The sequence below is a fragment of the Glycine max genome, chromosome 9 (genome assembly GCF_000004515.6).
Source record: "Glycine max cultivar Williams 82 chromosome 9, Glycine_max_v4.0, whole genome shotgun sequence".
NCBI lineage: Eukaryota > Viridiplantae > Streptophyta > Magnoliopsida > Fabales > Fabaceae > Glycine > Glycine max.
The window spans coordinates 50,479,028-50,499,078 of record NC_038245.2 but is presented as its reverse complement, the minus strand read 5'-3'; the positions used below and the strand labels follow the sequence as shown (position 1 = coordinate 50,499,078).

General features: G+C 33.2%; 3 protein-coding genes across 3 annotated transcripts; 1 reads left to right on the top strand and 2 right to left on the bottom strand.

Annotated features, from left to right (window-relative positions):
- Window positions 1-231: 231 nt before the first annotated feature.
- On the bottom strand, window positions 232-2,096 carry LOC100805619 (protein ASPARTIC PROTEASE IN GUARD CELL 2). The gene has a single exon (XM_041005250.1). The coding sequence runs from the start codon at window positions 1,693-1,695 to the stop codon at window positions 316-318; it is 1,380 nt and encodes a 459-aa protein (XP_040861184.1). The 5' UTR covers window positions 1,696-2,096; the 3' UTR covers window positions 232-315.
- A 2,717-nt stretch (window positions 2,097-4,813) lies between these two features.
- LOC100809174 (probable protein arginine N-methyltransferase 6) lies at window positions 4,814-15,677 on the bottom strand. Its single transcript, XM_041005249.1, has 13 exons — window positions 15,348-15,677; window positions 15,194-15,259; window positions 14,185-14,253; window positions 13,341-13,376; window positions 12,438-12,503; window positions 10,846-10,914; window positions 9,838-9,915; window positions 9,497-9,575; window positions 7,612-7,706; window positions 6,076-6,160; window positions 5,664-5,860; window positions 5,285-5,403; window positions 4,814-5,200 (listed from the first exon to the last, which is right to left on the bottom strand). The coding sequence occupies exons 1-13, from the start codon at window positions 15,570-15,572 to the stop codon at window positions 5,158-5,160; spliced, it is 1,227 nt and encodes a 408-aa protein (XP_040861183.1). The 5' UTR covers window positions 15,573-15,677; the 3' UTR covers window positions 4,814-5,157.
- A 3,551-nt stretch (window positions 15,678-19,228) lies between these two features.
- On the top strand, window positions 19,229-19,982 carry LOC100527825 (uncharacterized). The gene has a single exon (NM_001251095.3). It carries the CDS (start codon window positions 19,333-19,335, stop codon window positions 19,741-19,743), a length of 411 nt encoding a protein of 136 aa, NP_001238024.1. The 5' UTR covers window positions 19,229-19,332; the 3' UTR covers window positions 19,744-19,982.
- Window positions 19,983-20,051: the final 69 nt, after the last annotated feature.

The window sequence follows — 20,051 nt, the reverse complement described above, 5'->3', positions numbered from 1 at the left end:
AGCATTACAAATTAAATTATGAAAATATGTATGGAAAAATTAGAGAGTAATAATATATAAATTAAAATTTATTTTAAATACCTATTAATACCTCTATTTAATTTTTTTATCTTTCTTCCAATTTCTATTAGGTCATAAACTCTTTCATATTATATGGGTGTTTGAGAAACAATATTCAAAAAGTAGAAAGAAAAGCTGTGTTTGCAAGAATTGGTTGAACACGTACGTTACTTTGAGCTCAGAAAGAAGTAGGATAATTAGATGAGTAATTAGGGATAGGAGTAAATGTAAATGTAATTATGAAAATAGAGATGACTAACAGACATTGGGTCCAAAACCGAGAAAACCATTGGCTCCATCAACCGAAATCTGGATGCCTTCCTGCTGAATATTCCCAATTATGGAAAGGGCAGAAGGAGAAGCAGCGAATGCAAAACAGAAAGTTCCCACATCATCCGCCGGAATTAAGAAATTTCGAGCCGGGAGGGTCAAGATCTGCCCGCCCCAGAAATAAAACGACACCGTGGGCACCCGAACCGTCACAAACCCGTTCAAATCATAGCACGTGTCGAAAATGGACACTCCTGCTGCCCGGGGCAGGTTCGTGGTCTGCGCCACAAAGGCGTCCCGGAAGGCACCGTAAGCCACCGTCGGAAGCCTCGTGACGGCGGTTCCGGTGTCCATCACGGCCCCTCCGTCGCCTAAATCTGTCACACGGAAAAGATCTTCCGATATGTTAAGCCTCGTGCCTCCGACCCCGAGACCCGAAAGGCCAACGTAGTAGAAGCTGGGGTAGAAGGGGTTGGGGACGAGTGGGACCCACGCAGCTCCCAGAGGCATCGCCTGGCGTCCGAATTGGAGCGAGCCCGACGAGGAGGATGCGGTGCCGCGAGAGAGTAAGCAGTAAGCAAAGGCGCCGCCGGTCTGGCCACCGAGCTGGCCCACGAAGGACATGGGCCCTGCTCCGAGTCCCAAAAGCCCAGCCGCGCCGACGAACATGCCCTGGTTCAAGTTCCCGCAGCCGATGGCGGTGTTCCGAATCACTGTTTTTCCCAGCGTGATTGTTTCGAGAGCGAGCGTGCCTCTGGTGTAGGAGCCGTCGCCGTAGGAGACCTGGTAGCGGCAGCGGCCCTGGTGGCAGCCGGAGTCGTCGAGCTGGTCGCAGACGGCGGAGGAGCAGGGGACGGCGGCGAAGGAAGCGGAGAGGGCAGGGTTGAAGATGGGGTCGGATTGGTTGTAGCATTGGTCGCAGGGCTGGCACTGGACCCATACGACGTCGCTTCCGGAGTCAATGACCATGTACTGGTACGTTGCAGGGCTTCCGATTCCTATTCTCACGAAGTACTCTCCACTCCCTTCTGCCGTACCCGACACCACATCGGATCCAAAAGACGCTTCTTCTACGGTGTAAGCATGGCGCCGGAGGAGGAGGAGGGAGGCTACCCTTTTGACGTCCCGTTTGATTCGTGCATTGAAACGGCTCCTGTGATCCGTGTTGATGATGAGCTTGTCTCTGTGAACAATCTCCACTTTCCATTTTGCTTCCTCCTTCTCTTCCAACTCCTCTGCTTGCACTTTGGTTCCTGCGATTGCTTCCTCCACCTTCAGCTCTTGGAAATGAGAAGGCCAGCTTCCAGCTGCGGATTTGGAGGTTAAGAATACAATGATCAGCAACAGCAACTTCCCCATCGACATGCTTCTTTCTTGCCTGACTTACCATTCATTTTCACTCATTATATTATATTATCCCTTGGGATCAAGAGAGAGAGGAGAGGACTATCTATAAGAAAAATGTTACATTTTATTTCATGCATGAGATTTATAATGAGGTGACTGAAAGATGTTAAAGAACTATTTAAAATAACTTCTTATATTATAATCTTTTTTTCTACTAAGTAAAATATATTCATGATCAGGAAGGGAGGGACAAAATATAAAAATTAAACTTACACGGTACACCTTAAATTAGAGGTAGGTATATGAATGAAAAAAATGATAGTGAAAATTAGTTAAAAGAAGAACTGGTGCACCAATATAATAACCCGACAGGAAAATCCTCTCCTGCACGTGTTTGTGTTGTGTTTGTGATTTCCAGCGAGATGCCACATACAAACAAATTGAAGCAGAGCAGACTGACTTCGTAAATCATGCTGCTTTTTTTCATTCAGCTAAACCATTCATTTATTTAGGTATAGTATAAATGAGTTAATTGGTAAAATCCAGGAAGAATATGCGATGATGAAAAAACGACAAAACTATATACAACTATGTAGTGAGCATGAAACAAGCTTTAAAACGTACATACTCTTTTTATTTTGACTTTCTCACGCTTACTACACGCACTGCAAATGGATGGTATCACTAATGTGCTCTTAATTTATGTTAAAAAGTCACATGAAAAAATATTAAGCTCCCAACATGCCTTATGTTAGATAACACTGCATTATTCAATCTCTTGAGAAAAGCAAAAAGAAAAAAGTTTTGTCCTTAAAGTATCCTATAGTAGGGCAGTAAAAGCCCTGTTAACCCTCTACTAATATTTAAATTGTAAAGCTCATACTATGAGCTAGGTAGGAGCTATATTTAGTCTTAGGGCCGTTAGGGGAATTTCAAGAATAAACCACAATAGTAGAACTTCATTAAAATTTGTCCCCATTTCTAATAAATACTATCTATAGCAATTGTATTAAGTTGATGTTTAGTACATTATATGTGTTATAAGAGTACACGAATATGAAATTATTCGTCTATGTTGGATGAAGGTTGGGTACTTTCGGTGGGGAAGTTTTAATATATATATATATAAAAAATAGGAATTTGTCGTTATGGAATACAGGTTAAAGTTGTCCAACAATTTCAAAAAGCAAGACAAAATGCGGATTTCGTGCATTCTTTGTTGGGGATGGTGCCTCGTGCAGCAACATCACTATTCCTTTCCCTTCCCTTTGCTTTGATTTTATGTTTTTCCTATTTATACTCATAAGTTATTAAGAATCTATAAGAGGAATTGGGGACAACTTTGACTTGGACACATGCACCAACTTTACGGGTTTGCAGCTCCCTAAAAATAAAGAATAAGATGCAAATAAGTTTTTAGAGTTTCTACATTGATCTTAATAATTTGGACGTTTTTTATTCTGTTAATTTTTTAACCAATGAGTTATATTTCATTTTTCATTAATTAATTTTTATTTTTTCAAATTAGTTCTTAATTATTATTTTTTTAAATTTTAAAATTACAACTTTTTTGAATTAAAAAATATAATTAAAGATAGTTTTAGAAATTTGAAGCCTAAAATCTTTTTAGTTACTTTCTAATACTCTTTATAAAACCTCTGCTTAATAAACAATAATAACAAATTTGTAAACTCTAAATCCCAGAAGATTTTTTTTTTATATAAGAATTGTTGAAAGTAACTAAAAAGATTTTAGAGTTTAGACTTCTAAAATTATCTTTAACCATAATTTCTAATTTAAAAAAGTTGTGATTTTAAAAAAATAATAATCAATGACTAATTTGAAAAAAAATTAATTAATAAAAAAATGATATGTAACTTGATTGGTTAAAAAATTAACCCCATCAACATCCTTAAAATTATTGGGGCACCATAAAAACTCTCATGAATTTTTAGGTTAAAATATTTATTAGTTCTTATAGATGACATTACTTTTAGGATTAATGACTGTTTAGTTTTAGATTTAATTCTTCAAAATCAAGTTAAAATATCAATTAACATGATTTAAGGTAAATTTTCACACATTTCATTCTTTGTTAAAGAATTAATTTTCGTTCTAAAATTGATTCTAAGTTAAAGTTTTTTGTGGTCGATCAAAAAAACATCTACAATAAGTAATTGTATAGATGAGTTTCTTATCTTAATTTTGTAGGCTTTATAATTTCACATACATTTAAATATTCTACACAAAAATTTATTTCAATGTTAAGGTTGTTAAAGTAAGTGTTTAACTTAATTTTATGTGTCCTATAATTCTTGAAAAATGTGTTATTTATGACATAAATGTTTTAAGCAACCATCACTTATATAACTAACTTCATGTTATCTACTTTAGTGGGAAAAAAAATTTGAGCAACTTGTATAAGCACCCGCATTGTAAATGTTCTAAGTAAAAAAAATGCACTTCTAATATATATATATATATATATATATATATATATATATATATTGTTAAAAATTAGCATATAGGATTACATCTTTATTAACATCATTAAGGCATGATGTGACTAACATGTAACGATGTGACTAGAATTAATAGTTAAATTAATTATTTGACCTTATAGATAATAGTGAGCATGATCCTACTTGATTCGGCTCTAGGTTGATTTGGACAGGATTGGATAAAAATAGAATCATCTTATTTTTAAGATGGGTTTGAGTCACATTTTAGAGTATAACATCTATATTCTCTTAAAAAGTATAATTTTTTAATAGTGTATTAATAACAAAACTTTCATTAATTTTTTTGGTAGGTGATAAAACTTTTATTTAATAGTTAATATTTTGTATAATATGATATTATATATATATAATTAAATTATTTTATAATTTATACTGTAAAATATATACTTTAAGTTTTATACTTCTTTTATTTTACAACTTAATCAAAGGAGCGATGCTCAACGATGATACACTGAAATCTATCAATACACACGCAATATATAGGAAAATGGCGGATGCTACCAATTTTTAACGAACATAAAATAAAATCGACAAGAATATATGGTTCAAAACAGCTCTATGTTACAGTAAGACTCCAAGAAAAAATTGAAACGAGTCGGCCCCACAATAAAGGCTTTAGAAAGGACAAATTATAACATAAATAATCCGCCTCAATGATGTATTTGGTATCAAATAAATTACAACAAAATTTCATGTGATTTACCTAACTCTATGCTAACAAGTTCGTCAGTTGCTCCATTCTAATCTAGCAAGCAGAGATTAGTGATTTTCAAGAACCAAACTGCTACCTCAGTTCTCTAGGAGAAACGAAGTCAGAAAAGATATAAGCTGCAGTTCGAGGATGTTGTGCAAGTGTTAATGCATAAGACACTGCCAAAATGCATGAAAAGATCATCATCTCATAACAGACTCTTTCACATACGATCAAAAGACACTGCCAAAATGCATGAAAAGATCATCATCTCATAACAGACTCTTTCACATACGATCGACCACCTGAACTGCAATGGCAGGGAACAAAGTCAGAAATCCATTAAAAATTACCCTAAAGGCATATTTTGGTGAAAGAAATTGTTCTGACTCACGTATATTCAAGGTGAATATTCATAAATCGAGCATTTTCTTTGCTTTGTGACAATGTCACTGAACCTTCAATTAGTTGATCTTGTTCCAGCTCTATAGGGTCATAAAAGTATATCAACGTCTGCAAAATACATCAATAAGATCAAGACACCAAAATAATAAAAGAAATGTAATTTTGAACATAATATTCCAGCAGTCAAAATAAGCATAATAATAAAAACCTAACTAACTATATTCCAAAAGCTTAAGCTTTGGGTCTTGTGTTTACATCTCTAACGGGAATAGATGGGAACATTGTTCAAGGTCCACCCCCAGTTCATAGTGAACAAAAAAACTAGAACCATATATTTAAACTGAAAATTGAAAAAATAAATACTGCACCTGCTGCCAATGTGTTGGAGGGTCCTCAGGCGCAGTGGACAAGACCAGTGCTTCATTTGGGTTTGTTCGCCTTTTTCTCTGACTACCATTCATCTGATGATTGTCAACAAATGAAGTAGTTGATTGATAATTGGTAGATGATATTGCATGCCCATTAAATTCAACGTCAAACCAAAATGCAAAACCATGTAATGGTGCTGGAGAAAACAAGAAACAGATTTCAATTAATGCTGTGATAATACAAGATCCTCATTAAACAATAATTTGTCAGTAAATTGGATAAGAACAGAGCACTGTCAAAACAAACGAGCAAACATTATGATGACTGCCTGAGGCTCGAACATTAGCAGCAAGGTAAAGATTAAGAGGTCAATACACCAGTGAAAAGGAAGAAAAAATAAAAGGAGGGTACCTCGCATCATGGAATTGAACTTAAACTTGGCTGTTACAGATTCTAACTCTTGGACGGTAACAGAATAACTATCAATATATTTTACCTGTAATAGTGAATGAACAATTTTTTCAGAAATGATACTACATACTTACTAAAAGGAAAGTTTGAATTAAAGAAACAAACATGCGTCATATATACAGGCACAAACTGACATGTTATTTCACAAAAGTATTTACAAATTACAACGAAGACTACAAGACATTTCGATCAAATAGTGCATATTGTAATCCAAAGATTCTACAATAATCAAATAAATGATGTCAAGTTAGAAACATTACTAACTGAGGCTAACCAATAATGTTTAATCAGATAATTTTTCTTCTCCCTTTAATAATAGTAAATCAGTAAAAAAAAGTACAAAGGCATTGAATAATGCATCCTCTCAATAAATAAGATAATAAAAACTAAAATCCCCGAGGGTTGGCTCAACTAGTAGGGTCAAACTTCTTTGACCAAAAGATCTTCGGTTCTCTTCCTGCTAGTTGTCCTTTATGGGAAGGACATCAACAAGTACTACTGTGAGCCATCACTGAAGCATATGGCATGCCCAGCTTTGAAAGGGGGAAACTTTCCCTCCCTTGAACTTTCTTTTCCTAAAAAAGTAAAGGATAACAAAAGCTTAAGAAAAAGATAGAGTGGAAAGCTAAGCAAAACTCCACCCACATATTATAAAGATGAAAAAAATACTGTATTGTCTAATAGTGCAAACCAGTTAAAGGAATTATGCTTGAAAATTCAGAAATTTCTCTTCAAACATTTGCACCAAAATACTGCAAACACCAATTTCCTTGAGGCATTGCCTGTGGTCCTCCTCAAGCCTTTTGATTCATTGAATGATTTTTTTTCAGTCCATTTGGCAATACGAGAAAGATCGCTACTTATGCATGTTGATTTGATTACATTCGTTTAGATTTCAATATCAGTTTGGCTACAGTCCATTTCAACCAGTCCTCTGAATTTCAAATTGTTATAACCAAAAAATTAGACAAAAAAACAAGAGATACAAAGGTGCACCTAGGGTGACAAAGATTCTAGACCACAACACCAAAGACAGCAATAGGAAAGCACAGACAATTTTAAAAACTTCAAATTGGTTGTCATACTAGTTCCAGACACATGCATGTCTGATATTCCTCCAAGACTGAATACTGCTACTCAACTTCCTACAATTTTTACTTTCAATAGTTTTGAATTCTTGAGCCAAAACTGTATTGTTGGGATATTGTAAGAATAGGATAAATGATGTCCTAATCTAATCTAAAAATGAAAGAAAAAGAAACATACAAACCAAGCTTCCCACTGAATTGTGAAATATACAAACTGTCATTATCATCTTCTCATACTCATGGTGTAGGAAAAGTTTACCAAACCTTTCTTCAGACTACAACTCAAGCAGAAAAAATAATCATATTATAACCTAGAAAAGCATGTGATTCAGCATCTTACCGTAACAAATAAAAAAGTAAAAAGCAACTATAACACTAGCAGACTCACCACATGTGGCCATGTCAAAACATTTTCACCAGTTATTGTCTCCACGGAAGGTTCTTCAAATGCACATTGTTTAGCAAGTGATACCATGGCAGACACTGCAACAGAAAACAGTATTAAAAATGTGACAAGAAAAGCAATAGATAAAAGGAAATAGGATATTTCCAGACTCTTCTAGCCTAGTAATATTATGACCTGTTTGGTAGCCAGGATGGGATCTCAATTGTTTTATGCATTGACAAAATTGTTTAAAGTGTAGTATTAATTTCTAGAAACAGATTATATTATATTTGTTGAGAAGAGAAAGCAAGAGACTTCATTCAATCCATGTTTCAGTGATACGAGACCCCTCATTATGAAGGTGTATAGGGGGAAGGTACGATTGTAACTAACTCATAAAGCTGTTATAACTATCTTTGTAACTGGGGGTAGATAAATAGGAGTTTGGCCAGAGTTAGGAGGGAGGCTGTAGTCTTTACTGGGAGAGTTCTTGGCACTCTCAAATTTCCCTGAGTTGTACGTCACCTTTTCCTCTTGGGTCATACTGATCTGGAGAAGGATACCATAATTAAATTCTCGTTCTCTCTTAGTCCTGTGCTAAATCCCTAAATTTCCCCAAATTATCAGTTGATTCTATCAGTCAGTGTACCCAGCAAAGTGTATTATGTAGTGGGTTTAATTACTCGGCCAGTCCCTGAACTTTTACCAAATTTTAATTACGTCCCTGAACCATTATTTTGCTTCAATTGGGTCCCTGAAACTTGTATTTGTTTTTAATTACATCCCTGCCAGACCTAATAGAAACAAAAAAAGTTCAAGGACCTATTTAAAAATGACATAGTTCAGGGACCTAATTAAAAAACTGTGAATCTCTGCAGGCCAGTATTCTCACCCTGTAGGTTCTAAACTGGTCCTGAGTTTAGAACTTGCAAAAGTGAGAATACTGACTTGCAGAGGTGAGAACACTAGGCTGCAGGGGTTGGTAATTTTTTAATTAGGTCTCTGATTTATTTGTCATTTTAAAATAGGTCCTTGACTATTTTTTTTCTCAAGTAGGTCCCTGAACTTTTATTTATTTTTTAACTAGGTCTTTGTTGAACCTAGCAGGACCTAATTAAAAAAAAGAGCAAATTACAGCAACACCCCTTGAGGTTTCATGTAATTACACAAGCACTCCTAGCTTTTTTAACCATTACATTCACCTCCCTTGTAGGGGTGATGGTGATGTGGGGGTGTCAGTGTAACACTTTCAAACATATAAGGGGGGTGTTAGTGTAATGTTGTCAAACTTAAAAAGGGGGTTAGTGTAGGAAAATCAAAAAGGGTGGGGTTATGTGTAATTTGATAAAAGCTCAGGGGGTGTTGCTATAAAAATTTGGTAAAAGTTCAGGGACCCGCGGAGTAATTTAACCTAGTGGGTAATAATTTCAGAGAAAATAATTTCCTAATTACTATAATTATGTAAATCCTAGAATTTCCTAATTAACATAATTAAGGATATAATTACCATAATTAAAAATATCTCCAATATCTAACAATGTTCATTCTATTCACACGGAAAAATAAGCAAATAAAGTTTTAGCCTCCATTTTAAGTTTGCACAAGTACACCATAGATTTGTGAATCTGTGTTGAATATTAGAATATTTTGATTACATTGTTCGAGATCTTAGAAGCACTCAGCAGTATCTCTTGTTTATAATCATTTCAGATTGATTTACATTAATGAGCAATAATACGAAATGTAACTCCCCAAAGTACTAATAAACACTATTACATGAATCTGGCTATTCCACTATCCTAGGCATTAATTCCTAAGAATATAAACAGTTTCCAACAATCTTCATAACATCTGGTATGTCATCTAAGTTACCAAGTAGAGAACTCACTGTCAATTCCATAAACATTGCGCCAGAAGTCAACACTGTCACTGTATCTGTCCGTATGTGTGACAGGAGCCATGTACAACTGGAGAAAAGTACACCAAGGATTAGCATTTTTTATAAGACACCAAAAGGTCAAATCATTATTAAAGATAAACTAAATCGAGTAATTATTGAACCCTCAAACACATTCAAGCAATTCTAGGATCCATGCATAAGGAATCATAAATCCAATTTTGAAGCCATAATAGGCCGGGCTTCTACAAGACAAAATAACCTTTTAGGAGTATTCCCTATAGTATAAACAATTATATATCAATATTTAAGCAAAAATAAATAAGACATACCGTTGCACTTGAAGGAAGAATAAGACCACCAGGTTTGAGCCAACGATCTCTAGCATTAATAACACTTCCAAGCATGCTCTACAAGAAAAGAAAAATTTTCAAACCAATACAAATCATAAGTGGATTTACTGTTAGAAGCTGGGAAATTGAAGTTCATGCTGATGTCTAAGTATCATTTAAACAGGAGCAGACTTGTGTTGGAACTGAAGCAGTCATCCTTCCCCAACCCCAACCATAAAATAAAAAGGAAAAGAATGAAAGAAAGACAGTATATCAATAAATTACAAGCATTGTTTTTACATCTCCATGGATATTAGATGGTAACCATGGAGATATTATGCCTTGACTTTTTCTTTGACAAGTCTAACCACTAATTTGAAATCAAATGAAAACTTCCAAAGTTTAAAAAAACGTACTGAACCAGCTACTGGAAAATCAGTGAAGCAGTCAAATGTATAGTCCATTCAGGTCAATAGTTGTACACTATTCTAGAGCTAAAAATAGGAGAGAATTGAGAGATATTCTCCTCTTAATTGGCAAGAGATCAAAAAGGAAAGAATATACAGGAGATCCTGAAATAATGAAAAGAATATTCTCCTAGCTGTATAAATAGCAAGTCATCAGCTACAATGGAAAAATTTGTTAAGTAATGTTGTTTAACTCTAAGCAACTCATTTAAGCACCCGCATTAGAGATGCTCTAATATGTCAACTATCACAGTCCAGTTGATTACATGTCCACTATTGTTGCACTCCAACAATGTTTTTCTGTGAGTGTGTTTGTGTCAAATCAAATGAGTCATAGCCAAATTTATCTTTTCAAAAGCAGTGATATAGAATTAGTTTGTTTTTTTTTTTCCTAATTTCGATTTATTTAAGTTATCAAACTATCAGTCACCTTGAAAGCTAATTTATGGTTTTGCTCTGATGATCTCATGAAATTTTATTTTAGCTTTCAATATTAAAAAATATACATTAATCGAACAATCAGAAAAATCCTAATAAGCACCTCATATAGAAGCATATAGCCCATCCATTCTGAAATTATAACATCCACCTCTTCATCAATTTCAACATCCTGCACAAAAAGCATAACCTGAGGTGAATATTAAACTATACAACTTGTTCTTAGTAACGAACATAAAGTTGAAAAAGGAAAAACTATAAAAATTTCAAAGCAGAATCTGCTAAATGCCTAAAAGTAATATATATTAAACCTAAAAAAAATATGATATTTTGTTAGAGAGAAAGAGAAGAGACTACAGTGAGAGAGGTGGATTTATCTAATACAACCTTGGAGGACCACACCAAAAAAGCCAGCCAATAATAGCCAATGTGGTAGGAGAACCCAAGGCCATGTAAACCCCACATATTACATTTCCTATGGGATGGTGATAAAATATGATGAAAAGAAAAAGGCTAAGTAACTCACAATGGCTATATATGTAATCACCACGTCATACTTTTGGAGTGGGATGGTGATAAAAAGAAGATAAAAACCTAAGCAAATCACAAACTGGGGTGGTGAAAATATACATAGAGAAGTGGCTCTCGTGACTCAAATAAATAGGGCCTCAATCTTTTGATACAACTCTTTTGAAGAGTTTCACACTCAAACATTATCTGTTGGATTAGACTTACGTTTAATTTAAGTGTCAAGAGTCCAATTTCCCTTTTTCTCTTATTAAATTTTCAAATTTTGTTTGAAGACCTTTACCACATAAGTTTATTCAGTCTATATGTTCCAAGCTTGGTGCATATGATTTGTATGCTCCAGCTTGAGGGGGAGTGTTAAAAAGTTTGTGTAGTTTTGTATATTGTAGTTGTTGTAGTTCAGCTTTATTGAGGGGACAGCTGTATTGTGTCAGTGTAAACAGCTGTCTCCCTCCCTTTTGTACCGTATATATATGTTTGATAGAGAGCAATGGAAGGAGTGGTGAAAGTGTGAGATTTCACACAAAATTCAAACTTCAAGTAGAGACATAGATAGCATTTGAAGCCCTTCTTCCTTGAACACTTCACATCAAAGGGTTTTTTGAACATAATAGAATTTGGAAGAGGGGAAGAGGAAAAAACGCTTATGGAAGAAGACAATAGAAGGGGATTCAAAGAGCATGACGCGAACTGGCAGAAAACAATGAAAGAGACAGCGAGGAAAAATTGAAAGATGCTTCTGCAGTAGGAAGAGGCCAGGGCTGGGGTTTGGAAGGGAAAAAGTTAAAAATATTTAAATAGTAAAATTAGTTTCGGAAAGAGGATCAACACCTTGTTAAGGGAAAAAGCCCAAAATGTATTAACCTAAAATAATGATTAAAGTTATTAAAATATAAGAAAAATTAATTTAAAGTAATTATATATGTTTGTGCCTAGATATTGTAAATTTTAAAAAATCAAAAAATTATATTAATAGATACTAATTAATATTATAAAACATATTACAAATTTAAATAATATACCAAAATCAAATATACTCCCGACATATGATATGCTACGTAACATGCACCCATACACATACTGAAGATTACCATGCACTAAGTAACTATGGTATAAAGTATAGCATCTATGAAAAATGAAAAGCATATATTGGTCAAAGGAGTCTACCTCAACTCGCCCATGCAATACAACAATGACATCAGACAAGTTATTTGCTTTCACAACTTCATTTGCCTGCTTGCAAAAAAAAATAGCTGGTTAAAACCAAGTAGTCAAGGTAAAAAAAAGTGCTACTTAACCAACTTATTCACAATTCAAAATTCATAACCTCAACCTTTAAACTTATAGAACAACTACATAACTCTTTGCTCTCTAAATCCCACAAAAAGAAAAGATGAAATTAAACAGAACAAGAGCAACCACTAAATTGTACAAGACAGAATGAACTATTAATTTCACAATCTCAGGAAAAATGATTGACATGAGAGAACGGGGATCAATTGAAGTTAAGCATTGGATTGCTATTTGATCTATTGTCAATGAGTACTCTTCATACTACTGTAAGTCATAATTATGATTCACAATATTGTTGCATGGCTATTGTAGATTACATATACAGTATGAGCCACTGATGCTGTGGCATGAATTTTATTCATACAAATGATACAATAGCCCAAATATTGCATTCATGTTATATCTTCAACAAACACTGGATAAGATAATATTACACAATCCATTGGATTATACAAAGCCATATAGAGCTCAATCTAGCATGGAAGCCAATCCCATAGATAGCTTAACTTATTCTATTTCTACTCAGCAACCCTTCTCCTATCCAATCTTCTTATGTTTGATGTGCTGATTAGGGCCCTAAGTTGTGTGCTTTTGAAAAAAAGAAATACTGGGCTTGTAATGCCATAGACATATCTAAAAGTTCCAGAAGGAAGGCAGCATTTCTGTAATAGTTATTCCAATTGGTATAAATAGAAAATTAAGTGTTTTTTAGTCACAAACTTACACCAAAACTAAATGAAGCTTATACAAATGAAAAATAGGATCTGTGACAATCACCTGCAGGGCAATGTCACTGGCATCAATAGCATACACCTGGCAAGACAAATATTCCACAACATCATACATGTCAAATGCTATAATGATGGAAAAAAATTAAAGTTTGGAACAAGTAAATTAAAAACCTAATTTTGAAGAGAGAAAAAAAAAGCATAGGCTCAAAGAATACAGCAATATACATTATTAATCCCCAAGAGAATAAGTACCTAAGACCTTCCACGGTTTAAAAATATAGAACAGAAGAAGTTGAGAAAAAAAACAAATGGAGAAATGCAGGGCCTAAAGCAACCCACTCATGATGCATCCAGCACCTCCAGATTATGTAATATGAAAAGGATGCCAAAAATTTCAGTTAAATCATGATTTGAACAACTGCAGACTTAGACAAATAATGAAATAAACGCAGAATATGCCATGTCTAATCTTAATCATGACAGAAGAATTTTCAAACTAATAATTTTCTTTTATTAAAGAAAAATAGAGAAAAAGGGTTACGCATTGACAGTGAAAATTTTTTAACACAATCATCCAATCACAACCCACCATGTATGATAAGTTTGTTGATTTTTAAAATAATTATCTTAAAGTAATTCAAACGGTAATTTGTGATTGGATGACATTGTAAAATTATTTTACCCTGTCAGTCCATAAGCATTAAACTCAATAAAAATCTAACAACATAACATTGCATGTGAGTCAGAAACTGAGAAAAGGGATCACAGGAAATAGAACAGTTTTGCATTTATTTTAAAAAATATATATATGTTTTAGTATTGAAAACATATAACAGCAATCTTCCCTATTAATTAAAATGATATATGAATGTTATTTTGAAAGAGCATACCCGTTTTGCACCAGCCTGAGCACAAAATATAGAAAGGATTCCCGTACCGCATCCAACATCAACCACAACCTGAAGGCAGATGATTAAGGGGAAGGAAAGACTGGAAAATCCTTGAGAAACATCAATCCAAAAGAAATTAACAAAACAAGCAAATTATGCATGAGATATCAATGGTTAGATCTGTATCCAAGATACGGTATATGTATATGTTACACAAGTATCATTAATTTGTTGACTGTACAATTACACAACCCCCAACAAGAAGCCCTCCACATGGATTCAGTCAGCCACCGACTGACCTACTTCAGTTGAAAAAAGTCCTCTCTTTAGGCCAAGAGTTGTAATAACAATTAAGTATAAAATAGAGGTATCATATTTTTGCAATTTTAATGATTATTGATTTATTGTATTTCAAGAATTCCCAAATAAAATACAGAAAAATCACATTTAACAGTTATGATAAGTAGATCTTAATTTTAAATATAAAAAAAACACCTATTATTAATGAAATGTGAAAATAAGGTTAATTGAGTGTGTGGATAGGAATTAACCTCCCATTCATCAAAAAGAGTACTTTAGGATGAAAAAGACTAGGGCAGCAGGGCATTAGAGGCACATGAGCACAAAGAAGGAAACATGGGTTGGGATCAGTTTGAGAGAGTGTCCATTTATTAAGATTGGTCAAGTTGGGTTTAAAGACAAAGTATTAAGTACTCCAAACACAATTTTGTTGAACCACAGAGTTCTGTCCCTTAATCTTTCTATAGCCATTTATATAGAGGCTGAAGTCTAGTTTTGACCAAGGTTTTGCATTCATGTACGTACCATATTAGGATTAGGGTTCTATAACTCCTATCAGCTACAGGGATCCAAAAAAAAAAAGGTGTTATTTCTCTTCCATCAACAAATCGAAGTGAGCATTTGCATTTGCATTTGCAGAAACTCCAGTAAAAAATAAATTGCATGCCAAAGTGAACAGATGAAATTATATGCGTGGTGGAAAAATTACTTTGCCTGCAATGGAACTCTGATGCTGCATGATTGCATCCCTGTATGTTTCAGTACGCACACGATCCTGCAGGGCAGAGAGTATTAATTAATTAATGGTAAAATGAGATTGAAAATTGAGTAAAGGAAAAAAGAAAAGAAGGAAGGTAAGTTACCTTGATCATCTCTTGGTGGATGCCAAGGTGAGCGTAGGAATGGAAATAGGCGACGTCGAAATCAGTGCAAGGAGGTCGATGTTGCGGTTGGTGCTGGTCGTAAACCCTAACGGAGGAAGTGGAGGCACGTGACCTGCGAGTGCCACGACGGACTCGCTCTCTGTGACTGTAACCCACCCCCGGCCCCTGCTGATAGCCGTTACTATGATTTTCCTGAGGAAACATCTTCGCTCACCCTTCTACAACTGCGCCTTCCAAACTCAACTCAACTACATATATATAAATAATTATTCATTATTTTATTTTTTATTTTTTTTTATAATCTTTGCCTAAATTCTCATTCTTGTTGTACTTTGTTTCCATCCGGGGAGATATGAGTTTAATATCCGTTAATCGCCCCCCTTGAATTCAATGTTGATTGATTTGGGATCAAAATTAAAGGGGAAAAATGTTTATAGAGAAAAAGTTTTAGAAAAAAAAAAACAATTCTGATTTTATTAAGGTTTTTGAATGCCATATTTTATTTTGTTTATAGTTTTAGGCTGTGTTTTGAAAAGGAGAATTTTTTTATATCCAAAAAGCAAAATTTTTCTCAAGAATTTTTTGAGAATGATGAATTCTAAGAATTATGATTTTTAAAAATGATTAAAATCTATTTAGTTGATTATAAATATTTTTAAAATATTTATATAATTTCTTGTTACTTACATAAATTGACATGATAGATTGTTTCTTACTTAAAACCTCATTCATTTAACAGATAAATTAGTCATAAAAGTTCTTGGACATAAAAAATAAAGTTGTGTTTAAATTCGTCAATTAGAATTTAATGTGCATTTATGATAATTATGTATAATAAAGTTAGTCATAATTTTAAATTGTCTTTAATTATTGATAAACATCAACTTGATCTTTTATTTATTTTTTTGGATTATTTTGTTTGATTATGATGAGTCACATGATGGTCAACATTTACCTGAGCTAAAGACATTTAAAAATCCAACTCACTTCATCATATTTAAGTAATAAAGGGATATTAAGTCATTAATTGTGGACTATATGGTAGTCAATTTTAGTAAAGTTAACGGTCAATATTTTTGTTGGACGTCGATCCAAAATAACTCATTTTTAAAAAATAGAAGAATTAAATATCTTTATTTTAAAATAAGACTGGATTGACAAAAATAGGAAGACTAAAATTATTTTAGTAAAAAATAATGGTATCACACTTGTATAACTTTACTAATTTCTCAAGATTGTAATAAGTTAGACTCATTTACAATTCGAGAATGTGTTATTCGGTTAGTAAATACAAATTTTGTCATCCTAATAAAAACCAAAATTACAAAGATGCAAACTTGTGTTGGTTATATGGTAATATACAAAAAAGACAAGAAAACAAAACAAACGACACTCATTTAGAGATTGTTAGCAATCATATTGCTTTATAAGATGGACAAAAATTACCAACATTTTGTATTAGATATAATTGTTAAATACAAAATATTTGCAAATATTGTGAATAGTGTGGAAGAGTCATTTTGGTTTGATTCTTCATTGTGTGTTATGATTGTTTAAACCTCGCATTGAAGATTTTTCTTATTTCAAGATGATTGTCCAAATTGATGAGACATTTTTAAAGAAAAAATAATGTGGAACTTTATTGACAATTGTTGTGCAAGATGAGAATTAAAATATATTTTCACTCACATTCGCAATCATATCATTTAGGGTGAGACAAAAGAAGCTTACATGCGATTCTTTTATTGTTATCGAATATTAAAGACTTGAAGATTAGTCTCATGATCTTGGTTTTACGATTTTACAATGTCAAACATGTTTTAAAAGATGTGGCATTTGTATTGAATGATTTTGATCTGGGCATGAATGGTAGATCAAGTCTTAATTTTTCTTTATTCATGCTTAGTGTGAATCAAACATGATGGATAAATGGATTGATCTCAAAGTTTTTTAGAAGCAATGAATTCAACACAGTGTAATCAATTACAAGATTATGTAATCAATTACAAAGTGTTAGAACAAGCAACATAACTCCCATTTGAAATTTGGCAAAAGTCATAGAATTAATTGATTACCAATTTTAGTAATCAATTATAAAGTCAATTTTAGAAGAAGGAAGACTTTGTGGCTTAAGATAATCAGTTACCACATTTAGTAATCAATTAGCTTGTGTCTGAAAACTTTAGAAGCTCTTTGTGTGACGAAATAATCGAATACCACATTTGATAATCAATTATTCCAAAACCTCAAAAGCTTGAGAAGCTCTCCGTGAAACAAGATAATCGATTACCACATTTTGTAACTAATTACTACGTTTTTGAAAATGCAAAACAAAGAAAGATTTTAATGAATTAATTGATTATCATATTTGATAATTGATTAATCTATTTTGACTATTAAGATTATAAATACCCTTACTTGTTTTTTCTCATTAGTGACTCTTGATATGATGTTATCTTTTAGAAAACATTTTTTGAGAGTCATCTAAAGGAATTACTATATTTATTCAAAAGATTCAAGTTGATCAAGAGTCATTTATTCTTTGTCATGAGTTGATCATCTATGGAAAAGCTCGAAGTTATTGTGATCTACGTATAAAGTTGTATTCAATTCAATTATGATTTCTTTCTACTTTCTTAATCTTAGTTAGGGTTACCAAGGGTTTTATGAGTTGATAGGATTTCAACTCTTGTTTTTTCTCTTGTATGGTTCAAGGTAGAGGTAGAATTTTAGGGAATTACATGTGCATAGTTTTATACTTGGTTCTCTAATAATAGAAGTTCTAAGGAATTTAAAACAACTGGATGTAGGTTCTCTTGAGAACTGAATCAATATAAACTCTGTGTACTTCTCTCTTTCTTTAACCCTTAGTTTTGTGAATCAATATTGGTAATGAAATTGATGTGAAAGGGCCATAAACACTATTTTTCATATGTTTTTGTATTCATTGTTTGATAATCTTTTTTAACAAAGTTTTTTTAGAAAATCTTGATTACAAAAAGAGTATGTTTGAATTAAATCTAAACAATGATTAGGCAATTTTTTTAAAAACAATCTATTCAACCCCCTTTCCAGATTCTTGGTTATTCAATCTCAAGCAAATTTATGCATTAAATTAAAGAGGGAATATCAATTTTACGATGAAAAAAGTTGGTTGGGCTAAGCGTGTGATGGAAGGGAATAATATGTATATATGACTACCAAGCTTACCAAGTATTTGAATTTGTTTTAAAAAGGAGAACAAGTTTTGCCTACAATTGCCTTAGTGAAAACAACTTTTTTTCATAAAATGTATTGTTTGTTGATAAAGGGATGGAGACATTTAATATGATAATGACAAAACATGTGTACTTCCAAGAGGTATATGTAATGATGCAAAAAATTTGATGTATTGCTAGCTCACATTATTATCAAAAGTACACTTGAGAGACAAGTATGTTTAAGATTTAAGAGATAGTAAATTGTTAAGTTAACAAATGAGTCATGGTTTGCTTTGTGAAATTAAAAAAATGGTGGTATAGATTGGGGAATAAGGTATTTAAAAACTCATTAGACAGATTAACAATTTATCTTATATTTGGAAAATTTTAAAATTCATCTTATTTTATATATTTGGATACTAATATAGTTTCATGTACGTCATTCAATTAGTACAATAATAATCCGCCCGTTTATGTCATCACACTAGTTAGTTATATAATTATATGAGTGATGTTAATATCTACATAAAATCTTTTAATATATAAATTAAAAAGTAAAGCATACTTCTTAAAAATTGAATAACATACATGAAACTATATTAATATATAAATTACGATAATAAAAGTACAATTAATTTAATATTTTGATTTTTTATTTTTATACATAAAATAAAAAAAAAGGATTAATTTTATACTTTTTGAGCATCTTGTTTTGGAAAATAGATATATTGGGATGGTGAGGGGAGGAAGTAGAGAGAGAGAGGATGAAGGGAAGCAGCAAGAGGAAGACGGAGAAGGAGAAGATAGAGGATGAAGTGGAAGAAATGTTGCGAGCGGCGCAAGACCAAATCCTCTTAAATCTCACCCAAGCCCACATAGCAGCCCGTCCTTCTCCGGATCATGATCATGATCTGGATCTGGATCTGGATCTGGAGCGTCGATTCCAGGCCCTCAAAATGAAAACCAAATCTCAACCTCAAGATGATCTCTCTGCCAGATTCGATGCCCTAAAAGCCAAATCATCATCTTCTGTTGTCACAGCATCCAATTCCAACGCCCAATTTGATTATGCTGAAGAAGACCCAGAGGCTCAAGTTCAGAAACTCATCCAGTGGGCTAAGGATGCTGCACGTCTCGATCCTTCTCCCCCCTCAGATCACGACCAAGATATCTAGAAACCTATCATTACAAATTCATACATATAAACTTCCTTTTCCTTTTCTTTTCTTTTTTTATATGATTTGGTGCATTTGATCTGTTAATGTGTCAGGCAATTTAGTAATTCAAAGCAGTATCTGCAAGGACATGAAATCTTAGTGATCTGTAATTTAGTAATTTAGTTCTTTTACCGCAGCCTTTTTCTCTTATGATGGTCACATCTTCAAATGCCAACCAAGCGTTTTGTCTCTGACACAACAAAGAAAAAGAAAATGCAACCACTGCTATAAAACCAAGAGAAACTATCCCAGTTACCATGAAAAAC